Here is a 15558-nt window from a genome sequence, read left to right on the forward strand (position 1 = left end):
GCTGGAAGGCTGGTAAACAATGGCTCTGAAAGGCCCCACCCACTGTGACCCCAGGACAGTTTTAACTCTTGCCCTCCGGGCCCAGGAGGGAGACTGGGGATCTAGATAGAACACCCAAGGGAAGGCAGAGCTGGAAGCAGCAGTGTAGACCTGGTACGTCCAGGTAGGTGCTTTTGTGGGTATGTCCACACTGCAGGCAGCCCCCGCCCCCACCCGCCCCGCACAGAGGGGAGCGGAAAGGCCAGCCCTCTGGTGGCCACAGTGCTCAGCTGTGGTTTTCATCTCCCCTTGCGACTACTCTCTAGGCGACGCTGGAGGGGCTGGCAGAGGTCTTGGCACCAAAGGGGAGACTAAATTGAGGTCATACTGGCGAGGTGTGGCACCTCTCCGAACAAGAGACAGCGGGCTCCGTGCCAGCCTGTGTCGCTTGCTTTGTAGCCACCGCCGCACCTGTTCCTTCAACCATCCCTCAAGAAGTATCATTGTGCCTATTTCACAGAAGGAGAAGCTAGCTAAGTAAGGCTCAGAGAGGTTACGTAACTTAGCCAAGGTCACACAGTCAAGAGGAAAAGCTGAAAATCAAACTCAGATGGGCAGACACCCAGGCCCATGCACTTAACCACAACACCACACTGCCTCCGCCCAGGCTACTCGAGACCACAGGGAAGGCAGCCGAGGAAACCGGAAGCTGGTGGTCTGCCAACGGAGACATGGGGAACAGACCAGAGACTGCACAGGCCCGTCTTGGCATGTATCTTTCACACAGAAGCCCTCCTGGCCTCCAGACGCAGCTGAGGTTTCAAACTGAGATTCTAGAATCCCCACGCGCTTTCCGATTCCCCCCCCCCCAGCCACCGAGACTTGGTCAAAGTGAGCAAAAGTATGGGACCACTTCGCGCCCCAGGGCCGTTCCAGACATCTTCAGGACACCCGCCGCTGCCCCCTGGAGCACACCCTGCGAACGCGCGTGCATTCCTGCCAGCGTGGGGAGTGGGTGCCGGGGCTGGGAAGTGGCGGCCCCACAAGTGGGTCCCCAGGGCCCTACGTCCGCCTCTGCCACTTGACAACCAGGGGCTCCCGGTCCCTGGCCGGTAACCCTTGCCCGGGGCGGCCGCGGGGGCACACACCTGCTTGCAGAACCGCAGGAATCCGATGGAGTAAGTCTTTCCCCAGAGGCAGCATGTGCCATACACACAGCTGGACCTGGAAGAGACAAGCGGAGAAGGGGGTTGGCGGGCAGGCAGCCAGGATTCAGGAATGGTGGGGCTGGGGAAGGCCGCCCTCCCTCACATACACACGAGTCCGGGTGGAGGGGACTGGGCTGGGAACGGGGCACAGAGCCCAGGCCGAGCACACGGAGAGACAAAGGGAGGTGTGTGCGCCTGCGGGAGGGCTCGAGGGAGCGGGCTATGCTGGCCGGGGCGGCAACAAACCAAGGTAAAAAGCAGTAAAGGGAAAAACCGCCAGAGGGAAAAACAGGCAGACGGGGAGGGACGGGAAGAGAGAGAGAGAGGCCCTCCTCCCCCGAGTCCCAGTGAACAGTGTGGCTCAGGAAGTGTGGCGGGGCACCTCAAAGCCAGGTCGAGGGCAGAGGCGGTCCGTGCGTCCAGCTGACGCCAGGACAGGCCCAGGAAACGGGGTGCTGTGGGGAGACTTCATACTCACTCGATGGGCTTCCCTCTGATCTCTGACATGATGGAACTTTCTCCCCCGAGGTATTCATAGCACAGGCTCAGGAAATTATAGATGACCAAGGCTGTGAAAAGCGTCCAGAGAAAACCACTCAAATCAACAGGATGGGTAAACAGATAGTGGAATTCTAAACAGCCACGGAGACGAAGCGCCCCAGTCAGGGGCAGCAAGGCCACAGGGACGTGAGGACCCACACAGGGATTCCATTTGTGACCGAGATCAGGCAACGCTAAGTCATGTTGTTTCGGGCCGCGCACGTGACGCTGCTGATCGTACCAGAAACACAGGGAGGCAATCGGCACAAAGTTCCGGATTGTGTGGGGACGCCGCAGGAGCGGGAGACCAGGACGGGCTCACAGGGCTGGTGGGAGCCAGCCACGCGCACATTCTGGGGTTCAACAGGTACTGGCTTCATGACTGCTTGTTAGTTTCAGCCACTTTTCCGTTTGTGTGGTGCAGGATCACAGTTTTACAACACAAGAAGCACAAAACATTCTCTAGAGGGATCTCAGGAGAAGTTTTTACAAGATTGAGACAGAAGCACCTCTGTCCGTTCAGCAACCTGCAGTGATGTGACAGTGTGCCCACATCACCATCAACTCTGCGGGTGCACAAACGTCGTGGGAAGCTGGGCCGGCTCATTCTGGATGCGGCTCGATGTCACCGCAAAGACACAACTCAGCAACAGTGACCGACGGCACAGAAGGATGTCGTCCATGCTACAATTCTAGCAAAACGCTGTGAGCGGGTCTCCTGGTCAGAGGATTTCTGCGGGGCCAGCAAGATGAAGGCTGCAGCCTGCCGGGTGCTAGGAGCCCGGGGACGCACCAGGGGCAAGGACAGGGAGAGCGGAGAGGAGCAGGAGGAACGCAGCAGAGGCCGCCGGAGGGAAAAGGCACAGGAGGAAGATTGAGCAGAGCAGGGGAAATTCCAGAGCATACAGCAAAGGATGGACTGAGGGTCCAAATGGGATCAGGGGACAGGAAGGGCAGGGTGGGTACCAGTGGCCCCGCCGCCAGAGGGTTCCTTCTCATCTGCTCCTTGCTGTCCCCCCGTAGTACAGAGAGGCTTTGAGGCTCCTGGCGCAGCCCTGGGCTTGGCGTTCAAGGTTTTTCCACAGCGACCTGGCCCCCGCCCACCCTTCCCAGCAACTAGATACCCCTCTTTCCCGGCAGGCTATGATGTTCTCCATGCTTTTGCCTTGCCGATCCCCCTACCTGGGGCGCCCTTCTCTCCATGCTCCTGGTCCCCGTGAAACCTATCAGACCCCCTGAGAAGTCTCTGGCCCCTCGCCACGGAGGCTGGTGTGTTCTCACCCACGGAACTGCTGATCCGCAGACGCTGTGCGGTACTTCCGGCCCCGCAGTGTGGCTGAGCGTGATCCCTGACTGCTGTCACTGGACTGCGGCCCCTGGAAGGGGCCCACTTCTTCCCCAGAGCAGGACACCGCGCTCGGCACTAATGTGGGACTACCTTGAAGTGGAGCACATCCAAGCCTGGTGACAGAGCTATAGGCAAACAGTGGCCTCCAGCAATTGGGAAAAGGAGTATTTTTGAGGTGCTTCCTACCACTCCGTTGCTCTAACCTACTAAGGGCTCACAGCTGGGATGGGTAGCACCCAATATACACGACCCACAGCACCCACCACACTGTGCTGTGACCGTCCCTCTATGGACACACAGCAGAGGGTTTGCAACACGGGTTTGCCACCGGTTAGCTGTGGGCCTCTCTGTGCCTCTGTCTCCCCATCTGTCAAATGGGGACAGTAAAGGTACCTGCCTTGCCAGGTGGTCTGAGTATGCCAAGGACTCAGAAGAGGGGTTGGCACTCAGCAGTGCTCACTAGGTGGCCAGTACTGTTTACCTGCTTGTCTTCCGTGAGGGCTAGCATCCCTGGATGGGGCAGAGGACGCTGTAAGCTGCCTGCCTGGCATGGGAGCAGCTCCGGATACGTGGGGACTGCAGAAATCTCCACCGAACCCCAAAGCACTCTTCGGTGACAAGAACTTTGGGGCTAAAAGAGGGTGGGCGTCAAGCCAAATCTGACAGCAGTCTGCTAATGTCCAAAACCACACAAGGCCAAGTAGACTGGATGTGTCCATTCCCAGCTGGGTCCAGCTACATTGTGGCCAATGGTACTTCCCAAAGATGGCCACACCCTGGGACACTGACACCCCTCTGTGGGGAGACAGGGTCTTCCTCCCTCTCTCTGCATCTGGGGGGACTGCGGTGCCTACAGCAGAGGCGATACTCCAAGACGTCTGACGCTGGGGTTAGAGGAGGCCTCTGTCGTCTGGTTCTTTCTCTGGAGATGCCTGCCCTTGGACACAGCCACCACGTTTCAAGGAAGGCCAAGCCAGCCCACGTGGTGAGACTACCCAGAGTGGCTCACGCAGGAGGAACTGAGGACCAGCCGATGCCAGCATTGACTGCCAGACACATGAGTGAAACGGACTTCGGATCCCACCCCAGCTGAAGGTCCCCCAGTGGAAGCCCAGATAGCAAGGCACAGGGACAGACCATCCCCACTGCGCCCTTTTCAAATTACTGAACTGCACTGTCCATGAACAAAAGAAATGGTTGTTTTACACTAGTCTGTCTGGGGTGATTATTTATGCAGCCATAGTAAACGTATACATATACATATGTGTGTGTATATATGTATGTGTGTATGTATATGTATATACGTGTGTGTGTTGTATAAATATGCAAACATGTGTATAATGCGTGTGCATATATGTGTATACATATTTGTATATGGGGGTATATAATATACCCGTGTACACGTATATATGCATGTGTATGTGTATTTACGTGTATGTATGTGCGTATACATGTGTTTGTGTATATGCATATACATAAGTGTGTGTATATTTGTGTATATGCATGTATGTATATGTGTGTGCATATATGTATATGCGTACGTGTGTATAACGTGGGCACATATGCGTATACATGCGTGTGTGCATGCACGTTTGTGCATGTGTACATATGTGCATATGTGTGCACGCAATATGTGCATGTGTGCATATGTTTATTATACGCGTGTGCATATATGTATGCGGGTGTGTACATACACGTGTATATGCATGTACATACACATGTAAGTGTGCATATAGTTATATATGTGTGTATGTACATGCATACGTGTGTGTGATATAAAACCACTCCTGGAATTGCCAGGATGTGCAATGGGCTCTCACACCTCTGTGGCAGCCTGTTCTGATGCCTCTGCTAACTCCCAGGGGCAGGCCCTGAGGTGCCACCTCTCCCTTGGCAGCCCTCTGTCCATTGCCCGGCTCGCTCCGCACACCACAGTCTCCCTATTGATCCGTCCGATCCTTCCTGTTCAGGGGCAGCATAATGAAGCAGGACAGCCGTGGACCCTGGGGCCAGGCTACCAGGGTACAGATGGCGGGCCCACCACCTATGAGCTGTGTGACCTCAGGCAGGTTTCTTAAGTGCTCTGTGCCTTGCTTTCTTCATCTGTAAGCCATGGAAAACAGCAGCTCCCTCCTTGTGGGGCTGCTGTGAGGAAAGGGCCAAGTGTGACTCCTCTGGTAAGGCTGAGCTCACACTGAGCAATCCACAGTGTGTTACCTACTGCTCTTTCGAGACTGTAAAGTCCTTGCAGGCAGGAACTGAGGCCTACCCCTGACTACCAGAGGGCCTGGCACTCACAATCAGCACAGAAAGAAGAAACAGACGGACGTGGGCCTTAACTTGGGGTGAAGCTCGGAGAGGCAGGCAGGCGGGGCCGGCACAGGGCCTGCACCCCGTTCTGCACCCACAGAGCTCACCCTTCCTGGGCTGCGCAGCTGCGCCCGCGCCAGGCAATCAGACTCTGGTTCCCAAAGACAAAAACCCTCGAGAGAAGCCACGGGGGCAGAGGCTCATCAGCCCCCTTGCCCGGAACCACCCTCCAAAGCCAGGCCGTCTTGTAACCCACTCCTGAGAGGACCTTGGTGTCTGAGCTCACATCCTTTTCTGTGTCACAACACACGTCAGCACCCTCCTGAGTTACGTGGCTGAGCTGTCTATCCACAGCCAGCCCTGCGTTCGACTGGCTAGAATCATCAAATTTCATCCATCTCTCTCTCTCAGTGCAAGGTTCTTGACCTTTTACCAGTGCTCTAGGGCCAGCTGGTCTGTAAAATACCAATGCGCTGACGGTTTCCTTTCAAGAATCATTAGTGAGTCAATAATGCACTCTTAGTGAAGGGAGACGAGATAGAATCTCCTCGAGATGACTCAAACAGCCCACATCAGCACCCATTGACCATCTGCACAAATCAATCCCCTCCTAGGAAATTACAGAGCTAGGCAAAACACTACCCCCACCCCAGCAAGGGTGTCTGCAGTGGACAGCTTTACCACCGCCCCCCCCCCCCCCGCCCTCCCCCCACCCCTAACAAACATGAAAACATGCCGGCCCTGGGCCTGAGAAGAGCAAAACTGCTGAGTTGGGGGTCAGCAGTGCACTTCTTAGGCAACAGGCTGTTGCCCGCCTGCCCTTCTGACCACAGCTCTGGTTCTGCCCCAGAGACACAAAGTGACTCTATGCCTCCCTAAATACTAACGACAGCTTGGTGCCGGGCTCTGTGCTCGGCCCGTGGACACATAAGCGACCAAGGGACCCACAAACCAGGCCCTCCAGTCTAGAGGGGGAGCATCTGGCATGAAGGAAGGGATGGTCCTTCTCTCTGTCCTGTCCTGGACCATCAGGCACCTGGAACTTTCTGCTCCATTCTAGATATGAAATCTTAAATGGACTGGAGCAAAGGTACACAGGCAGGAGCAAAGGAGATGGAGATGGAGATGAAATCAAGATCATACTAGAGCCTTGAGGCCCGGAGAAAAGACAGTACGGTCACTCTCTTCATATAAAGGACATGATGTGGTCCAGAGAGTCAGACGGGACCCGCCTGTCTGACAGGGGGCAGATCCTAGGCTTTCGGCCTCATGTAAGTAACAACTGCCAACAGGCCATCGTCAGAGATGAAAGGTAGTGAGCTCTGTGCCAGTGGAAGCTAGCAATCAGAGGCTGGAGAGTCTCTTAGCAGACATTATGAAGGACTCCTAAGAGACCTAGTCTTTACAGGTCCCTTCTGTCCCTGAGACTCGAGGCCTTCTTTCCTCACTGGAGGCTTCTCTAACCCACAGCTGCCTGGACAGGAGTCCTCACAAGCTCCCCGCTACAGGTCAAAACGGGCACATCTGTCTGTTCGTTCAGTAACCACTCCCTAGACACCTCCGATGTGCCACGCTCCGTGTGCGGAACCTCGGTGACCCTGGGGGCAACCTACTGCTGTTCCAAACTCGCTGCCTCCGTGCACCTGCAGCACCTACAGCTGGCCCTGTGGCCCAGCCTTCTTCGCCGCCCCACATTGGGCTCTGCGCCGACAGTACGGAACCTGCCTGGGATTCTCTCTGCCTCTTCCCCACTTGCTCACAAGCTCTCGCTCTCTCGCTCTCAAATAAATAAAAAAACTGAAAAAATATATATATGTGTTTTCAATTTGAGAGAGAGAGAGAGAGAATGCAAGTGGGACACAGGGGTAGAGGGAGAAAGAGAGAATCTTAAGCAGGTTCCACGCTCAGCATGGAGCCTGATGTGGGGCTTGATCCCAAGACCCTGGGATCATGACCTGAGTCAAAATCAAGAGTCGGATGCTCAACCGACTGAGCCACCCAGGCGCCCCTGGAAAACTTAATTCTGACCACTTTGGGCCAGAATCTTCTGTGCTCAGGAAATGGGAGCTTCAGAACATGCTTCCCCCTCTTTTTCAACGATCACCATGGACAGGAATGGATGCCACTTGCTGCAGCCATGGTGGGCCGGGGGTTTGCCCCGAGCTGCTCCAACAGCAGCTCTCTCCAACTCCCTTGTGGCTTTTCTGTCCTTTCAATTCTGCTTAGTGCTGCTTCCTGCCATCCACATCACTGTTTCTGACGCCTCTTCTGACTGGTTTGCTCTCAATACCTTTCTTCATTCTGATCGACAGCTCCTGTCATTGCTGGCTCTGGCAGCACCCTGGACAGCCACCCCTGGTCCACCACAGCCAGCGGGTGCCTGGCAGCACCCTGGCCGGTGAGTCTCTTGTGACACCTGCGTGTGTGGCCCTCGGCTGGGTTCGGGTGACCCTGCTGTACTCTCTCTGCCTAGGAAGACACTTCACTTTGGGCTGGATTCCAGGAAGCAACGTTTGTCCAAAATCTGAAACAGGGTGGATGAAGCATCATTCTTGAACTGTTTCTTTCCAGGCACCTAAAATCTCCTCTCCTAACCAGAGCTCATGATTTTCCACCAGAGAAACCCATCTTGCACTCCTCCACCCAGGCTGACACACAGGGCAATTCTGGGGACCAAAGACCCTGGGGTGAGTCTGGCCTCTGGCAATTACTCTCCAGGTAATCGTAAGTTTCTTCACTGACTCAAATTCTTTTCTCCGCACGTGTAAACAGGGACGATCGTATATCCACCAGGTAACTGGGAGGGGAGAATGAGCTAACAGTACCGAAAAGCAGGTGGTAAAACTGAAATGCTACACAAACAGGATTAAGAAAACAGTGCTTGGGGCGCCTGGGTGACTCCTCAGGTTGAGCACCCGACTTCGGCTCAGGTCACAAACTCATGGTTCGTGAGTTCGAGCCCTGCGTCGGACACTGTGCGGACAGCCTGGAGCCTGCTTCAGATTTTGCGTTCCCCTTCTCTCTGCTCCTCCCCTGCTTGTGCTGTGTCTCTGTGTCTCTCAAAAATAAATAAACATAAAAAAAAGTAAAGGAAAAAAAAAAGAAAGAGAACAGTGCTTGCATAAAGCGATGGGAGAAGTCAGGTCTCCCTCCTCTGAGCTCTGGCCCCTCTGCACGCCTGACCACAGAGCTCCCCAGGGCGGTCTCAGAGGCATCATTAGGGGCTACCCTCGCCCTGAGCACGAGCACTACATACATGCGGGGGGCTCGTTCTGCCCTCCTCTGTCTCCCTGCCCCGATGGCACAACCTAGCGCCACGTGAATCACAGCCCTTGCCAGATGGGAGAAATGTGACCCTGGGTGAGCCATTTACTTCTTTGAGATGCAACCCCCACCTTGCAAGACAGCAATACTGCCATCAATTTGCGGGGTTCAGTTCTACTTGCTGTCCCCCCCCCCCCCCCCCAGTGAAACGCCACTGAAGTGAGAACAGGTCGGGGGGTGGGGGAGGGGAGAGTACCAACCTTCACGCACAAGGAGACAGCCGACCAGAGATGCTGCCCACAGCTCTGGAAGATACAGTGTGGTCACCGACCCGGAGATGGGGGGAGGCCAACGAGAACCCCGGAGAAGCCCTAAAACTGGACACGCTGGGCAGTTCTGATGGCTGTGGGTGAGGGTGCAAACGGGAAACTCAGCTACAAGTCTCCACACGGAGCTACTGGGTTTGTACTTTCAGAGCAGGTGGAGACGGTTCTGTCCTCAGAGAACACGGCTCAGCGGAGGGCAACGAGATGGCCAGAAAGTAGGCAACGCCTGAATGCGATGGGCGAGATGCCAGGTCCCTTGCCCCATCTGTGCCCTCAACTCAGCCTGCCCAGCTTTTGCCTCCCAGGCTGGAAGCGAGAACACTGCTCTCTGGGGAAACAGGCCCAGAATCAAAAAGTCTTCATTTGGTGCCTGCCCCCTGCGCTGCTCCCCTGCATAAAAATGGCAGAGGGCACATCATGTTACCCAACTCGGAGGCCCAGCAGTTTTAAGCCCCATTTTCTCTTTTTTTTAAAGAGAGAGAGAAAGAGGGATAGTGAGCATAAGCAGGGAAGAGGGGCAGAGCGGAGGGAAGAGAAGGCGAGAGAGGGAGAGAATCTCAAGCAGGTTCCACACTCAGCACTCTCTCTCTCTTTCTCTCAAAAATGAATAAACATTAAAGAAAATAATAAACAAATAAATAAAGCCTTTGATAGAAAAGCTCAAGGGTAAAGATTAAAACAAAAGAAAACAAAACAACAGCTCCTTGAAAACAGAACAACAAAAAAAAAGCTCGAAAATTATAAAGAAATTCTGAGGTTCAATCCAGAAGCACAACATCCTACAAACAGGAATTCCAGAAAGGGAGGATAAAGTGGTGGGGGAAAGTTACCAAGAAACATACAAGAAAATTGCCCAGAACCTCAGGACAGGGGTTTCCACACGGAGAGGGCCCACGAGATGCCCCGCACGAGGAACGTCCCACTACCTGGGAGATTCTCAAACACAGGGGAAAAAGGCACGGTCCCAAAAGCAAGCCTTAAAAAAGTAGGTCACATACAGGCATTAAGGATCAGAATCCAGCAGACTTTCCCCAGACAACACTGAAAGCTAAAATACAGGGGGAAACACGTCTTCAAAATTCAGAGGGAGGATGATTTCCAACTTAGAACTGGATTCCCGTCAAACTCCAAACAGGACAATACAGTAAAAATAGTTACAGATAATTTTCAGATTTTAGGCTTTTCAGGCACTTTTTTTTTTTTTTTTTTTTGGCCAGGAAGCTCTGGGAAGGTATGTACTGACCAAAAAAGGGGGAGTAGACCACAAATAAGGGGAAAAATGGCATCCAGGGAACAGGCGATTCAGCAGAGGAGACAAGCAGGATTCCAGAATGATGGTGATGGAGAGACCCAGGACAGACGCTGAGTGGTTAAGAGGCCAGACAGGAGCCAGTCCAGACCGGAGCAAGAAAAGCAAGGCCCGGGGGAGTGCCAGCAAGGGAAACCCAGAGCTAACAGATTCACTGCTGTGTCTGCACGGAGGAGAGGTTTCTCTCTGTTATTCAGCTGAAGCATTTGGGAACAGATTAATGATAGATACACAGCAGAGCAAACCAAAAAGCAAGACAAGCAGTAGCCAGAGGAAAATGAAAAGTTATACAGGGTTATGTAGGCTCAGAACTCAGGCTCAGCTGTGATCAATATTGACAGACAGGTAATAAAGCAAATGCTGAATGGAGACTTAGAAAAAACGGTGATCTAGTCACAATGAAGAAAAGAGCACTGTGTGTGTGTGCGTGTGGATGGGGCGGGGAGAAGGTGCCTAAATCAAAGCCTTGTACAACAGGAGGTCGCTATGTAGCAGTATCTAAAACCGAAAGATCAAGAAACAATAGTATAAGCATATTTTTAGGTTATTCTAGGAAAAAAAAAAACAGTCTACGGAGTTGAAAATGCAGTGAACTTGGGAGTGAGGAGGAGTCAGGGTCATTTTACCTTTCAACTGTGTGCACTATGAGGGTTAAAATTTTAGTTGTTTTAGTTTTGTTAAAAAGACAATCGGGGTGTCTGGGTGGCTCAGTCGGTTAAGCGTCCGACTTCGGCTCAGGCCATGATCTCACGGTTCGTGGGTTTGAGCCCCGCATCGGGCTCTGTGCGGACAGCTCAGAGCCTGGAGCCTGCTTCGGATTCTGTGCCTCCCTCTCTCTCTCTCTCTCTCTCTCTCTCTGCCCCTCCCCTGCATGCACTCTGTCTCTCTCACTCTCAAAAATAAATAAACATAAAAAAAACTTCAGAAAAAAAGTAAAAAGACAAGCCAATATCTGTGCAGTGCCCAGTGAGGTGCGGGCTGCCTGGCTCCGAAATAGGGGTCGCCCGGCAGAGCCCTACTCCTGTTCCCCTCTGTCCCTTCCCGGGTTCGGGGGGGCGGGTACTGAGAAGGAAGGGTGGGAGGGGAATGAATGGGGGGGCCTCTTTTTGAATTTTAAGGGACCTACTCTTATCGCCAACTCTGCAGGGGATCTTGCAGATGAGAGGACAAGGGGAGGGGGTCCCAGACGCTGAGCAGAGGTGCAGAAAAGGCCAAGCCCACCAACCCAGACACTAAAGCTGGTGTACCCTGGGGCGGCCTGGACTTCCCCGCAGCTGCCTCACTGTTTGTAAACTCCCTGGGAGAGGCGGAGAGGTGAGGGGATAATAGCGTTGCTAGGAGACATGCTTAGCAGGGAGGCAGACTTCTTACCAGGACCTTTAAGTGGACCAGGAGGAAGGCTGGGACAGGAGGGGCCTGAACAAAGAGGCTTCTGGAGTGGGGGGACCCAGCCAACCATCTGCCGCCGTCTCTGAGGATGGTACTGAGGCTCCTCGTCTGCCAGGAGCCTAGTCTTCTGGGCCCCATAGAGGAGGGAGACTACACGGCCCCCTGACCACATAGGGGAGGACCCCGCGGCAGGGAACACCCTCTTGCTTCTGAGGGGACCAGTGGGCAGAGGCTGCCCCCGGGCACACATTTGTGATCAGAGAAGGATTCTCAACACCAGCCTTGGCAGCTCCCCGGGGACCCAGAGGATTCCCTGGACTCTGCTGCTTCCAGGGACATCAGACATTAGAGCCCCAGTTATGCCCGGAGCGGGTCCCCACCCGGCCTCAGTATTCTCAGCTGCAAGAGCCAGGCAGGGATCCCAGCCCGGGAATTCGGTGAGACCCCACGCGAATGCAAGGCACACAGCAGGTGTTCGATAAAGTCCCTTATTCACTCAAAACACACAGACTGAGTGAGCACCTGGCCTGGCCCTACCACCTGGGCTCTCTGCCCGTTCCTGCTCTCGCAGGAGCGGAGTCTACTCAGGGAGAAGAGGGCAAAGCAGGCACGCACGGTCAGGCCACGAGGGTGGGGCTGGAGGGGCAGGTGAGGGCGAGGTCTGTGGCTGGAGGGGCAGGAGGGGCCCAGAGCGCTCCTGTCAGGCGCCCACACTTCTTTGCCAAGTCCGAAGGCATTTCCTGAGGCCCACGAGACCTCAGGGATACACGGGTTCAAAGTGGGACAGGAAGGGAGACTCCGCTTCCGTGGGGGTGAGCACGCTGCACTCCAATATCCACGGAGCCCAGGGCCCAAGGCAAAGCCCTCGCGCAGTCAGGGACGTGAACAACTGGTCGTGGTCAGCGCTGCCCAGCCTCAACATGAGGAACCCTGACATCTGGTCACTCTGCCTGAGACCAACAGTGCAGATACGGGAGGAAAGAGAAAAATGCACGACCCTGACAGGAGGGGCAGAGGGCATCAGAGTGGGGGATCCTGAATTCAAGGACCCCTCCCGCCACCCCTGCCGGCCTATGCCGGCCCAGGGATCATGGGCCTGTGACCTGTCTCAGGGCCTCTGGCCTCTCCCTCCTTCACCCATCCTCCACAGAGAGATTTTCTAACCTGCAATTTCCAGTCGCGTCATAGTTTTGTGCATCCACAGTAAAAAAGAGAATCTGATCTAATCTAATCTAATCTCTTCTGGCCGTGGCCAGCCCCCAGCCCGGCTCCCGCACCTCCCGGCCCGCAGAGTAGGGATTCCCTCCTTGCCCTGTGCATGAGCTCTCCTGTCTGCCCAGGATGCTCTGAGTCTCTGCTCCCTGTGCCTGTGGCCAGGCCCTCGCAGAGAGCTGCCCCGTCCGGTGGCCGGTCAGGCAGGCACCGAGGAGCCGGCTTTCCTCGGCTTTCCTCCTCTCGGCCTAGCAGCCAGCAGGGGGGCCTGGCCGGTGCTTGGAGCTCAGCACCAGAGCTTCCATACCACACACAAGACCCGAGGCCCGTGAAAGGCAGCGGGTCGCTTTCTTGGGTGGCACAGCAGAGCCTCTCGGGACAAAGCCCTCAGAATTAAGGCACATGGGGGAGGGAGGCTCGCCCCTGCCACTGCCCTGCCATGGGCCCCTGGCTAAACCCCTGACCCATCCGTACCTGGGGTTTCTATCTACAAACGGACAACTTGTTGACCGCTCACCCCTATCAGAGATGCCGGACTGAGAAAGGAGACCCAGGGGCGGGGTTCCTGCTTGCAGGTAACCTGTAAAGGGGCTGTGGGAGCCACGTGGCAGAGTGCTACGACGTTTGCTGTCCCCTGTCAACTGGGGCCTGGCTGGAAGCCCCGAAGTGGGTAGAGAAGCGAGGGGCAGGCCCTGGAGGAACCCGGGGAGGGGGGCTTCCGGGAGCCCGGGGGGAGGGGTGTGCGGCCCGCCCCGCCCTGCCCCGCCCTGCCCCGCCCCGCAAGCCCTCCTCACCCTCGTAGCAGTCCCGCACGGTGCCGAAGTACACGTAGTACTGGTCGTTGGTGAAGAAGAGAAGGCTGAGCCAGGAGTCGAAGGCATAGATGGGCACGATGAACAGGATGCGGACGATGTAGCGCTGCTCGTTGGGGCAGCTGTAGCAGCGCAGGTGCATGTAGATCTGGGGGCGGAAGGGGGCGGGCTCAGTCGGCCCCCCCCCCCCCCCCCCCGACCGTCACGGCAGCACCGCCGCCACCCTCCTCCTCCTCTCTGCCCTCCGGCTCTGCCGCTCGCCAGCTCTGTGAACATTGCTGAACCCCGAGCCTCAGCGCCCTCCTCGATGATGAAACTCCCCATAGGGCCGTTCTGAACATCAAACCAGAGGGCGCATAAAGCTTGCAGGGGCACATTCAGCGGTGCCCAGGCCAGACTCACAGACACGGGACCGTGAGAGCATGCCCAAGGCTGCACTGATCAGAGTCAAGGATGGCCGGGGAGTGTAGAGTCATAATAAGCTCCCTGGGGACCTGTGTGCACAGCCGGGCTGGGAACCTCAGGCGAGTGGCACAGAGGAGATATTTACATCTCCTCGCCTCCGCCCCGGCCTCCCTGACGCCTGGTCCCAGGGGTTTCAGGGCAGCAGCGTCCACCCCGTGTGTGGGACAGACGGGACCCTCGCTTCCATGGAAGGTGGAAGCGCTTTCTGGCTGAGCGGCTGCAGTGACGTCATCCTGCGTCTCACTTTCCCATCTGTTACACAGAGGCAGCGCTGCCTGCCTCACTGGGAAGCTGGGAGAATGAAGCGCAGTTTTTAGAAAGCGGGGGAAAATAGAAGCCACACACAAATGCCAACAACTGCTCTGGCCACCCTCCTCAGTCCCAGCAGCCAGAGTCCCGTCCCAACTCTCGTGACTTCACACTTGGCCCCGCCGAGTCCTGGGCTCGGGAGGAAGAGAACAAAACATTCCCCATCTGCTACGAGCCAACTGCCTTGGAAGCCAACGCATTCGAGGAGGGACAGGGACCCAGGACAGTAGGTAAGGAGCGGACGGGGACCCGAATGGGCTCAGCCTCCCCTCTTCAAACCTTCTCCTTCCTCGGACGGCCGAGCCAGGTCTCGGCCCACACCAGCCTCCTGTGGGGATTGCGCGTATGGGGGGACAGGAGACCTGGCTTCTCTCCCGGTGCTGCCACCAACTTGTGCGGGAGTAGGCCAGCACCCCCTCCCATCTCGAGGTCTCAAGTTTTTTCATCTGCAAAGGGGCCGCTGACGTCCATGTGTCCGCGCAGGGCCCCCCACAGCTCAGGCTGCATATGGAACCTGCACACGTTCTGCCCCACGCAAGGTGAGCAGAAGTGACGCGTGTCCTTTCTGGACTGAGACAGTGGAAGAGCCACAACCAGTTGTCAGACGGACGATACCATGAAGCTACAGGACAGGGGAGCCATACAGTGGGGCCTGAGCCGCACCGATCGGGACATGAACGAGAATCAACTTCTACCTGGTGGAACCCCCAGATTCAGCTTATTTATTACTGCAGCAGAGCTCGGCCTCATACTCTGTTGGGCTAGAAAACCTCTTAGGATCCTTCCAGAGGGCCTTCAGAGGCTCTCTGGCTCAAAGGCTCCTGACCGGCCTGGGTACCTGGTGGCAGGTGATGAGCAGGGCCGTCCAGACGAAGAAGCCAGAGATGGCCTGCGCGGCAGTTGTCATCAGGAACACAGGCTGCTCCATGGCCGTGGGGCTGCCCTCAGGGGTCACAGAGACACTGGGCGAGGCTGCCACAGTCGTGGGCGACACTGGATCCGGGGCCAGTGCGGCCCCCCTCACCGTCATGGTGCCTGGCAGCAGGGGGTCCCTGAGAGAAACTCTTGCAGGAAGCGAGGAGCTGGC

At 55.9% G+C, this 15558-nt stretch overlaps 1 protein-coding gene across 3 annotated transcripts in view; it reads right to left on the reverse strand.

Moving 5' to 3' along the window:
- Positions 1-15558, reverse strand: part of TMEM184B (transmembrane protein 184B) — a 49463-nt gene that overhangs the window by 8961 nt on the left and 24944 nt on the right. For all 3 annotated transcript variants that reach the window (XM_047865200.1, XM_047865201.1, XM_047865199.1), the window contains 4 exons: positions 15310-15558; positions 13680-13845; positions 1666-1756; positions 1128-1203 (listed from right to left, as the gene is read on the reverse strand). In XM_047865200.1, the coding sequence (XP_047721156.1) occupies positions 1128-1203; positions 1666-1756; positions 13680-13845; positions 15310-15558 (582 nt within the window). The remainder of the gene's footprint in view (positions 1-1127; positions 1204-1665; positions 1757-13679; positions 13846-15309) is intronic.

The sequence above is a fragment of the Prionailurus viverrinus genome, chromosome B4 (genome assembly GCF_022837055.1).
Source record: "Prionailurus viverrinus isolate Anna chromosome B4, UM_Priviv_1.0, whole genome shotgun sequence".
Lineage (NCBI taxonomy): Eukaryota > Metazoa > Chordata > Mammalia > Carnivora > Felidae > Prionailurus > Prionailurus viverrinus.